Here is a 12,525-nt window from a genome sequence, read left to right as displayed (position 1 = left end):
TATGGAACAACCGAGAATAGCTTTGGACATAGATCGATGGGGAGCTATCGATTCACGTGTACATCAGCAGCAGGACGGGTACATATTGGAATGTGCTCCAAGGCAACTAAGGCGTCAGTATATCCTCTCTGTAAATTGCATGTATTTTATTGCCAGTTTACTTAATTTGAGGAATGAAAACTTGCGCTTCCTAGAGTAAAGGCCTTGCAACTTCGATCAAGAGATCATCTCTGCGTTGATATAAAAAATAAACCGCCACAGTCCCTATCGTTTCTCAGTTTTGCCAGTGATGAGAACTGAATTTAAGCTTTTCCTTACGGTTTGAGAAAAGAGGGTTTCTACCCGCTGCGCAACCAGCGATAGCTGAGCTGCAGTGCTCAGACTGAAACTACGTTTGTGTATTATATTCATCATTCTTCACAGTGACTTAAATCATTCACTTGTAACCTAAGTGATTAACTGTTTTTTTTAGAGAATTGTGCAATCATTTTGAACGGTCTACCTTACTCATATAAGTGTAAACTGTATTTTTGTACTGTCTGCCTTGACAATAAAAGCAAAAAAGTTTCTGATTTATAGAAAAAATAATGTGCAACATTTTCAGTCAGTCGAATTTTTTTCCCCTTTTGCGGCATTAATAATTTAAAATGAATTAACTTTGATATCGTTTATTGGTATTTAATTATCAAGCTGTGTATGGATAGTTGCCTTTTTCTCTGAAAAATGATTGATGCAGTGATAAGTTTGGTTGTAAAAAGTTGCTTTGCGAAGTGTGCTGAATGAAGAGTGATATTAGTGATGGAGAGTATTTTGATTGCAATGTATGATTTTGCTTATTCCCAAAAGAATGTGCTTAATTTTCATCAAGGTGATCGTTTTATTGAAGCTTTGACAAAGCATGTGGACTCAGATTGGACGTTTGGAGTTGACATCCACGGAAATTGCGGTTACATTCCGTGCTCTTATGTGCGAAGTGAAGAGGTGAGAATCTCGTTCCCTGACACTAACGTGTTTTGGAAATCGATGCTGTGAATTAAATTCTGATTAATCTTTCAGTTTTGGTATTGGTTTTTCCTAAAGTGGAATTGTAGCTTGGTTGTCTTGATTGATCAGAATTAAAAGTAAGATTGATTTTCTGTTGTCAGGTGACTAGAATTAAGATATCACTTTAATTAACAAAAAAAAAATCACCGTTAATTAAATAGGTGAGTGTGATTCCTGTCATTCGGGGGCATAAGCTCTCAGAAATCATATTCCTGATTTTAATTTTACCACTTGTAGTTTTTTGATATACACAACTTCTTTATCTTTGGTTTAAAACTTCAGAATGAATGAGGATTGTAATAATCGAAATTATTTTCACCACTAATGTGCCCTGTTTATGTCATGTATGTTATTATTATTAGCTCTACGGTACAAGGAAGCCTTATGCTGCACCAGCCAAAAAAAAAAAAAATTCCCACGTTACCCTTAGAGAAAGAGAGGAGTCAGAAGTATAAGGGAATCACCAAGAAAGCAAGAAAGAAAAGATATGCAGTTCATGACCCTGGGTTTGCCAAGCCCATACTCACCAGATGTGAGCCCCTGGATATCAGGTGGTTCATAAAATTTAAAACTACCAAGGAAAGTGCATCTTTCAAACAGTTTTTATTTCAGTGTTTGATAAGGCTCCTTGTGGTAATGCACTTTCCCTCAGTAATCCCCAAGGATCTAGGGGTCCTTGGGGATTACTGAGGGAAATTACTGCTCTTCTCAACATTCCACTCCTTTATAGCACACATCAACTTTTTGTTCGAGTGATTGCACACTTGAACAAAATTGATTGAGAATTTGATATCAAAATCTGTATTTGTGTAGCAGACATAAATATTACAACAGTGGACTTGCATACATACATTGTCCTCATAAACCCCCCCTGGGGGACTGAAGCCTAAGTGAAGCCTACACTTAGATTTGTTTTTCAGGTGACAACAAATTCTGTTTTTTTTTATGTACTGTTGGTGCTTGTGAAAACTGCAAGTGTAGATCTGATCAGCTTTTTACATAATACTGTGGTACCATGTGTAATGAGTACTCCGCAAAAGGTTTTCACAAAAGTATCATTTATCATGGTTTGCCTTTATTATATGTATATAACCCTTTATTATATGTCAAAACCTTTATTATGTGTATATAATACTTTTATCTAATCACTGCAGGACTGCAATTGAGATCTTTTTTAATGTACAAAACTTTACACTGTTTATAGTTGAGGAACACAATATTCATTATCAAATGCTTCCATGGTTTGGAAGATATAATTTATAATTTAGAAATAATTATAAATAATTTTATTTATTTATACAGATCTTATTGATGTCCAGTTTTTGGAATTTTAATTTCACATAAATTATACAGTTTTATTATTATAAGTTGTATATTAATTGCAGGCTGGTCTGTGATTAGATGGAAATAGTTTTTATTGTGCCTCAGAGGATTCTTTCAACAGTATAAGTTTTTTTTGGAATGTATGACCTCCCCACAATTTTTTTGGAGGTCACGCTACCAACATGAAGCAGCAATGTTCATTGCTGCTTTATCTTGGTTGTCTTGTACAGTTTGACTAATAATTGTGTGTAATACTAGTTTGTGATTGTGGCTGTGTGCTCAAGGTAATGAGCATCCCAGAAATTGGAACCTATCATCTTGCCTACAGACTAGGCAACACAGAATTTCTTGAGTGATAGAGATGTGTTTCTGGGCCATGCTTTTAGACCTGAGATCAAAGTAATGTATTTATATCTCATCCATAGTTATGAACTGAAAAAGAAAGTTATCAGGATTCTGCATAAATCTCTCCAAAAGTTGTTCTGATGTCTTTGCATTTCAGTTCTGATGTCTTTGCGTTTCATTGGCTGGGAAGTTTCTTCCCCATCAGAACATAAACATTCCAGCTTTGCATAATTGATCAATACTTTAGATGTATTGTCAGATTTGACAGTATGTTTGATAATCATTCTGTAATCTTTCATCACCATTTCTTCAACTGTTGCTTCTCTTTGAACTTGACAAATAGCAATAGGCAATTCAAATAGTAGTAGTAGTGGCATGTGATGCAAGAAAGCAAGTGTATGAGCTTATGCAGCATCAGCCAAAAAAAACAAAAAGAAAAATCACACCATTCCCTCCAAATGCCTGTCCAGTACCTCCTTAAATTTATTCGATCTATCAACTTCCACAATGACAGATGGAAGTTTGTTCCAGCAATTAACCATCCTCTGGCTAAAGGCAAATTTTCTTACGTCTATTCTACATCTGTCCTTTCTTAATTTGAATTTATGCCCCCTTAGGTTCGAAATCTGAATAAGTGGAAGGATCCCATCAGAATTCAGCGTGCTCAACCCATTCAAGGCCTTTCAATTAGATCACCGTGCAGGTACCTAGTCTCCAGCCACTGCAATTTGCAGAACTTAAGCCTCTCTTGGTAAGAGGATCCCTTCATTCCCCTCACCAATCTTGTTGCCCTTCTCTGTACACGCTCAAGCCAATGTACATCCTTCCTAAAATGAGGCCTCCAGACCTGTACGCAGTACTCAAGGCGTGGCCAGACCATTGCCTTATACAGAGGGACAATCACCTCCTTTTCCCTGCTAGCAAAATTCCTATATATCATTGACAAAACCCCATGACCTGCCCTGGCAACCTGTCTGCATTGCTCAGAAAACTTCATATCTGACTGCACAATTACTCCCAGGTCTTTTTCATTTTCTACCACCTTAAATGTAGTACCACACAGTTGGTACGTTTCTCTGGAGTTATTTCTACCCATATGCAGTACTTTGCATTTGTCAAGGTTAAGCTTCAGTTGCCACTTCTTAGCCCATCTGCCCAAATTATCTAGATCCTGTTGCAGTAGCACACTGCAATTACTGTCATTAACAACCCTGCCAATCTTTGTATCATCTACAAACTTCGACATTAAGCCTGATATACCTTCATCAATATCATTGATAAATATACAAAACAACAGTGGACCCAACACCGAACCCTGTGGGACTCCAATAATAATATTAGTCCACGAAGAGCAGCACCCATTGATTACCACCCTCTGTCTTCTCCCACTCAACCATCTTTTTATCCATTGTAGCAACTTACCCTTAATACCATTCTGCTCCAATTTGTACAATAGTCGTCCATGTGCAACAGTGTCAAAAGCTTTCCTGAAATCCAAATATATGATATCAAAATTATTTTTTGCATCCAGTTCCTTTGTAACCACATCATAATATCCTATCAAATTTGTCAGACAAGACTTTCCCTTAACAAACCCATGCTGTGTCTGAATTATTGCTGCAGTCTTGTCTAGATGATCCTGCAGTGCATCTTTAACCAGTGACTCCATTATTTTACCTGGAACAAAAGTTAAACTAACTGGTCTGTAATTACTCGTGTCATCCTTTGATCCCCCCCCTTTGTGAATTGGGGATACATTTTCACATCTCCAGTCTGTGGGAACCTCCCCTGAGTCGAAAGATGCTCTCATAATTATGGCTAAGGGTTTGCTTAGTTGCTTTGCCGCCTCCTTTAATATAACTGGATAGATCCCGTCCACCCCAGGTGCTTTTCTTATGTTTAACTTCAACAATTTCTCCTCCACTTTGCTCTCAGTTATTACAAAAACATTAAGTATCCTGATTACAGACTAGCTTATATCTGCCATAGGCTTCTGAGTCGTTTGATAATTTATATGCATCCCATGCATTTTTCTTCTCTGTTACGAGTCTCATTAGTTCATTTGATAACCATTTAGGCCTAAACCTTGAACAATATTTCTTAATTGGTATGAAACTTCTAGTAGCATCCACGATTAATTCCTTGAATGCTTACCACTTAGAATTTACTGTTCGTAACATCGTCAGTTGATCCCACTGTACAGAATTTAAAAACTTTCTGAGACCACTGCACTCACCTTTACGGAAGCAAAAACCCTTTCCTTTACCCCTGATGGTAATTAAATCTTTAAGTAAATCCCACATCAGTACACTGTGATCACTGCCACCTAATGGTTCCTTTATCTGCAAATTCTTAATACACGAATGATCACTGCTGATAACGAGATCAAGAGTATTACCCCCTCTGGTTGCCTCTCGAACATGCTGCTGCAGAAAACAATCATCCAATAAATCCACAAAAGTCTGACTAGTGTGTGAGTGACCAAACCACAAGTTTCAGTCAATATCTGGGAAGTTAAAATCCCCCATTATAAGACATTCTGATTTACTAGCCCACTCTACTTCTCTGTACAATTGTTCAATGTACTCATTTGAGTCCTAACTATTGCTGCAGTCTTGTCTAGATGATCGTACAATGCTTCTTTAACCAGTGATTCCATTATTTTCTCCGGAATACAACTTAAACTAACAGGTCTGTAGTTAGTGTCACCTTTTGTGAACCCCCTTTGTGAGTCCAAGGAACACACCTACTCTCATAATTATGGCTAAGGGTTTGCTTACTTTCTTTGCTGCCTCCTTTAATATAACTGAATAGATCCCGTCCACCCCAGGGACCTTTTTCATGTTTAACTTCAATTTCTCCTTCACTTTGCTCTCAGTTATTACAAAATCACTTAGCTCCCTGTTAGCGTTTGATAGACTTCTGGCACTCCCCTCATTGAATAACTCCTCATGTGTGAATGTAGATGCAAAATACTCATTCAGCTACCTGAGCAAGTTCATCAATAGTCAACCAATCTATGTTAAGTGGTCCAATCTGATTCATCCCTTTCCTTCTAGAGTTTATAGAAGTAAAAAACGTTTTGCTGTTTTTCTTTGCATCCTTTGCCAAAGATTTCTCATAATCTGCCTTTGCCTGCCTAATCTCATTTGTGGCTTGATTACAGACTAGCTTATACCTGCCACAGGCTTCTGTATCACCTGATACTTTATTTGCATCCCATGCATTTTTCTTCTCTGCCACGAGCCTCATTAATTCATCTGACATCCATTTAGCCTTAAACCATGAACAGTATTTCTAGTTAGAATGAAAAGCTAGTAGCCTCCAAAATTAAGTCCCTGAAGGCTTCTCATTTAGAATTCAAAGTTGGTAACACCATCAGTTGATCCCACTGTACAGAATTTAAAAACTGTCTGAGACCTCTGTAGTCACTTTTACAAAAGCAAAAGCCCTTCCCTTTAGCCTTGATGGTAGTTACATCTTTAAGTAATTTCCACATCAGTACATTGTGATCACTGTCACCCAGTGGTTTCTTTATCTGCAAATTCTTATTGCATGAATAATCACTGCTGATAATCATATCAAGAGTATTATTCCCTCTGGTTGCCTCTCGAACATGTTGCTGTAGAAAACAATCATCCAATAAATCCACAAAAGTCTTGCTATTGTGCGAATGACCAACCCACAAGTTTCAGTCAATATGTGGAAAGTTAAAATCCCCCATTATAAGACCTTCTGATTTACTGGCCTGCACAATTGCTCATTATACTCATCAGATTCATTAGGCCTATAACACACACCTGCTGTCATTTTTCCTTTCCCGTGCTTATTTCACACCACACAAACTCAACACTGCATTGTTCACCAACATCAATTGGATACACTTCCTTAGATTTTGTTTCTTAACTAAAAGAATAGCCCCTCCTCCCTTCCTGTCCTGTGTATCCTTCCTGTGCACATCGTACTCCTGAAGTTCCAACTCTGCACTGCCTATAATTTGTGTGACACCACATCTCTGATATCTCAACAATATCTGCCTTTAATGCCATGGCTAGCCTTACATGGCATTAATGAAAAACTTACTTTTTTATTTAACGAGGCCAAAATACTTAGTGTCCAACGTAATTATAAGAGACTATTAATTGCAGAAACCATCAAAAATAAATTACATGAGAATTCTGTTAATTTTCGCCAGCCATATCTAATCTCTGATTCGCGGTCTTTTACGTGCACACGTGAAGACAAATAATCCCTATTTAAGTTCCATGCTCAGCCCTATTCGGTAATTTTCATTCATGTGATCACGACATACGGTCAAAAAGCATTGTCAGCTTCAGGAAAGAAAATCGTTTTGCAGTTGTTTCGTTAAATTAATTTTTTACTTAATTTTTAATTGTGTTAAATTGATTTTTAATTATTTTTAATTATTTATTACTGTAATGTAAGAGTTTCGGTTTTTTAATTGTTTTCGTTTTAATTTCTGGAGAGTATCATACAGAAGTATTTTAATTATCATATTGAAGTAAACTTCTCTTATTCTTTTACAAATAATTATAAATGTATACACTGAGCATATCACTTTATTAGGTGCATCATCCCCTTATACAAAGAATTAAACATTCCATCAAAATGCCTCCTGTTTTAAACCGGGCCATTTAAAGCAGTGGGTCAAATACTGTGGAACAGTGTGTTTGTGAAATTCAGCAAAAGAATAGACCAACAGTGTGAAACTGTTGATAATAACTGGAGCCAGATGTACTAGCTCAAACGATGCTACCACCCTGCTTGGTTCTTCAAGGAAAAGCATCTAGGATGAACAATGAGATGATATTTCCAAACATCCTCTCTCTCCTAAAAAGCAGGAATCGCACAATGGCAGAACTTACAGTAATGCACAGCTGGTACAGTTCATCTCTAAACCATGAGTTCCATCATCAAATAAAAATTAGTCCATTCATGAAAATCAATGTAAACCGACATAAACAGTAGCACATGGACAATGGAGAGGTAATTCATTGGCATGCATCAAACAACAAGGAAACATCCAGTCAAAAACAGTACTATGGCCTCTTGTTGTTGTGAGGTCAATGGAGTATGAAAAATTAGCTAAAAAATAAAAAGTATATATATATATATATATATATGAGGATCAGTACAAAAGTAATGCCGCCTAATTTTTTGCTTTCAAATGTGGTGCTGCAGATCATTCCTGGGTGGTCACTAGAAGTCTCTAGTTTTACCGTACTGAGTGGCAGTGTGATCAGTCTTGTGAGTGCAGCACAGATAGTTCAAAATGGTGGATGTTACTAATATATGTATCAAGCAAAAAGTGATGATTTAATTTCTTACTAAGGAAGAAGTGGCAACTATTGAAATCCATACATGTCTCAAAAATGTTTATGGTGACAATACTGTAGATGTGAGTACAGTTAGATGTTGGGTAAGATACTTTGTGTGGGGAAAGTGACATTGTTGACATGCCCTGAACTAGCTGGCCAGTAATGTCAGTGATAACAGACAACAAGAGCCAGATTGACGTGCTGATCAAAGAGGACTGCTGCGTCATGACATGCGAATTGTGCATTGCAGTAGGTATAGAGAACCCTTCTGTGTTATCCATCATAAAGGAACTAAGCTACAAGGTTTGTGCCGGGTGGGTCTCAAAAATGCTGACACACGAGCACAAAGAAGCCTGGAAAATCATCATCTATGGAGCTTCTCCAGCTATGAGAATGAAGGAGAGATTTCTCTTTCACTTATAGTTATAGGTGACGAAACGAAGAGACAGTCGATGGAGTGGTACCATCAAAATTCACCGCAAGAAGTTCAAAAGACAGCCTTCTGTTGATAAAGCCATGGTGACAGTGTTTTGGGACAAAGATGGTGGTCTTGCTTGTGGACTACTTGGAGTGTGGCAGCACAATAAACTCAGATTGATACGTGGAAACATTGAAAAAGTTGAAACCCACATTCGTAGAAATTGACCGGCTAAAAACCGTAATGAGGTTCTTTTCCCACACCAGTCTGCTTACAGTGAAGGCCATTGCAAAACTGGGTTGCACTGTTCTTCCTCACCCCTCTTATTGCCTGGATCTGGCACCTTCCGATTATTACTTCTTTGGCCCGCTGAAGGATGCATTCCATGGAACCCATTTTGTGGATGATCACCAGCTCAAGCACAGTGTTCGCAAAGCCCTCTGGAGTAAGAGTAAGGACTTTTACAGGATTAGAATAGTGTCTGACTCAGAGATGGCAGAAGTGCATAGAAAATGGTGGTGACTTTATGGAAAAATAACAGTATGTTTATTAATGATTGAGGATTAATTGATATAAAAGGCACAGTTGTAGGAATTAAATTTTCTGAGGGAAAAAATAGAAGGCATTACTTTTTTACCACTCCTCGTATATATGCCAACCTATGTGATTAGAACCATTGAATGCATATTACTAATTTGGCATGCATATAACTGATACATAAGCTTTACAAATATTAAGTCATAACTTACAAAGTTTCTAGCTAATCAAAAAAAAGCAAATGAACGTGACTAGAACTATTAATTAAACATAATTTAATATATTAATTCAGTCAAAAAAAGGAAAATTTTCCAAACAACTTATCCTTTTTAAAGAGCTAAGATTTTTCATTTGTCTAGTTATCTGAAGATAACTAGGCAAATAAGATTCTTCATTTGCCTAATTATTTGACTGAGACCAGTAAATTGCAAAACAGGATGTCACAGTGGTCAATCTTCATGTATAGCACAGTGGTTATAATCACTGTCCTCTGAACTAGAAATCACTGAAATAAATCCTATAACATACATTCAGTGCATTCTAAAACAATATAGGGGGTTGATCAAAAACTATTAAGACTACTTTTACTACATAAAATGTAGAATCATTATTAATGAAATCTGTATACATCAAAACATATCGGATATCCATTTCTAACTGTGTGTCTGTGTAAATATAAGTAAATTGTGATAAAAAGGCTATGGAAAAAATTGCAAAGGCACCTGTAAAATAAAAATTAATATGTTAAAGGTACTTAATGCTGCACATCCAATGATTTTAACCTCATTTTCAAGGACCAGCCATCAAAACCAAGAGAAATACTGCAAGAAGTAAGGCCTCTGTTTCTAACATGATATATATGTGGCACGTTGTAGAAACAATGAATCCAAGTTACAGCTCGAGGCCACGTTATGTCAAGGATCTGGGTATATTCTTACCATGTGTACGCCATATCCAAAAATTTCATTACTTCACACAGCATTTCCCACCCACTTTTCTTACCATTGAATACACCATGAATTGTCAAACTAATAGAGTAAGCTTATCTGCGAAAAGACCTAAATCTCCCAAACACTTCCTAATTCATTTCACAAATATACATGGTCTCAATCCTAATCTCAACGATGTCCATTTCCATTTGCAGTCTTCCAAACCCCATGTACTTTTTCTGACAGAATCTCAGTTATCGGTTGATTCAACTACTGCTCATCTCAGTTGCCCAAATTATTCGCTGTATGATTCGTTTCTCCTCAAAGGTGGTACTTGTGCATATGTCTGTTCCGATATTCTCTGTCAGAGACTTGGTAATTTGGAATCTCCTCTTTTCGATCTTCTCTGGCTTAAAATTTCTCTACCTCATTGTGTCAAATTCATCTGTTGTCTCTACCGTTCTCCCTTTCATGGAGCTCTTTCACTTCCTCTCTTTGCAACTTGACTTTCTCCAGTCCAACTTTCCTAACAGTGAGGTAATTTTCCTTGGTGATTTTAATGTTCACAATTCCAGCTGGCTTCCGTTTTCTACTCACATCAACCCAGCTGGTCGAGATGCTGAGGCTTTTGCAATTACTAATGACCTTGCACAGATTGTTCATTTACCTACAAGAATACCAGACAATCCTAACCATACAGCCAACACGCTTGATCTTTTTCTCACAAACAACCCTTCTAAGTACACGGTCGAAGTGAGAGGTCCTTTAGGCACCTCAGATCACAACTTGGTGATTGTCTCTTCTCCAGTGGAGCCTTTATCTCATGGCTGTTTGCAACCTTGTATTGTTTGGCATTATAAGAATGCAAAATGGGATGACCTGCGAGATTTCTTTTCTTCTTTTCCTTTTCTTTTCTGGTCAAATTACTGTTTCAAAACTTCTGTCAGCAACGTTTGCTCCAATCGTATCAGTGAAATTATTCTTGCAGGAATGGAATCCTTTATCCTGCACTCCACTTTAAAATCTCGTCCTTTATCTAAACCTTGGTTTTCCAATAAATGTGCTAAGGCTGTTCAAGAGAAGAATGTTGCATACAGTAATTGGTTTGTTTCTAATTCTTCAGTTTCATTTTCTGCCTACACTAAAGCTCACAAGAATTGTAAAGCAGTTATTAATCAGTCCAAACTAGAGTTTGAATAGACAAAGAGTAGAAAACTTGCTTCTTGTCCTAATGGTAGCCGAGCATTCAGGTCTCTTGCCAAAGCTATTGGCCGCAACTTTTGCCCCTCTCTGCTCCCACATCTGTCCAAACCAGATGGTTCTGTTGTCACTTCGGTCAAGAATAAAGCTGACCTGCTAACATCTCATTTTTCTTCCAACTAATGTATTAATGATCTTGGTAAAACACTCCCCACCATTCCCAACACGCTCCATTCAGTGCCTCCTGTGGTCTTCCGTCAAAAGGATGTCAGAAGGATTTTGATGAATCTTGATGCTAAGAAAGCTCCAGGTCCCAATGGTATTTCTCCACCTGTTCTCAAAACCTGTGCTCCTGAACTTACTCCCATTCTTTGCCACATTTTTTTCACTTCCTTATTCCAAAGGTGTTTTTCCTTCTGCTTGGAAATTTGCTCATATCCAGCCAGTTCCTAAAAAGGTGACAAATCCCTCCCATCCAATTATCATCCCATTGCAATTACTTCTATTCTTTCTAAAGTAACGGAGAAATTAATTAGCTGCCAACTCTTAAACTACCTAGAAATCTTCCGTCTGATCAACTATTGCCAGTATGGATTCCGTTAGTGTTGATCCACTGGTAATATTCTGGCTATGTTACCCATTTATGGACTAATTCAATGGAAAAGTTCGATGAAACCCAAGTAGTTGCTCTTGACATCTCAAAGGCTTTCGATCGTGTTTGGCATACAGGACTTCTAAACAAGCTTCCATTTTATGGTTTGCCAACTGTTTTTTTGTAATTGGTTATCCAGTTTTCTCTCTGATTGCTCACTGAGGGTGTCCCCCAAGGTTCAGTTCATTCCCCCACCCTTTTCCTCTTGTATATTAATGACCTTCTTCCATTGTTTTGCTGATGACAGCACATTGCATTCCACTTTCCATTTTGAGAAACCTTGCCCTGCTGAATCAGCTTCAACTTCTTGAATATCCGCTACCAATTCCTTAAATGCTGATCTCCAGGTAATTCTCCAGTGAGGCAAAGACAACGTAGTTGATTTCAATCCTTCTAAAACTCAGTCTTGTCTTATATAGTTTAACCTTGACAAATGCAAAGTACTGCATATGGGTAGAAGTAACCCCAGAGAAACGTACCAACTGTGTGGTACTACACTTAAGGTGGTAGAAAATGAAAAAGACCTGGGAGTAATTGTGCAGTCAGATATGAAGTTTTCTGAGCAATGCAGACAGGTGGCCAGGGCAGGTCATGGGGTTTTGTCAATGATATATAGGAATTTTGCTAGCAGGGAAAAGGAGGTGATTATCCCTCTGTATAAGGCAATGGTCAGGCCACGCCTTGAGTACTGCGTACAGGTCTGGAGGCCTCATTTTAGGAAGGATGTAGATTTGCTTG

At 37.7% G+C, this 12,525-nt stretch overlaps 1 protein-coding gene across 3 annotated transcripts in view; it reads left to right on the top strand.

Moving 5' to 3' along the window:
- Positions 1-777: 777 nt before the first annotated feature.
- The window catches only part of LOC150089714 (NCK-interacting protein with SH3 domain), a 167,728-nt gene continuing 155,980 nt past the window's right edge, over positions 778-12,525 (top strand). For all 3 annotated transcript variants that reach the window (XM_090368755.1, XM_090368754.1, XM_090368753.1), the window contains exon 1: positions 778-981. In XM_090368755.1, the coding sequence (XP_090224881.1) occupies positions 799-981 (183 nt within the window). In that variant the 5' untranslated portion in view covers positions 778-798. The remainder of the gene's footprint in view (positions 982-12,525) is intronic.

Source organism: Mastigoproctus giganteus, chromosome 2 (genome assembly GCF_048544385.1).
Source record: "Mastigoproctus giganteus isolate SK-2022 chromosome 2, ASM4854438v1, whole genome shotgun sequence".
NCBI lineage: Eukaryota > Metazoa > Arthropoda > Arachnida > Uropygi > Thelyphonidae > Mastigoproctus > Mastigoproctus giganteus.
Note: the sequence above shows the minus strand (reverse complement) of the source record. Positions and strands in the feature narration are given on the sequence as shown.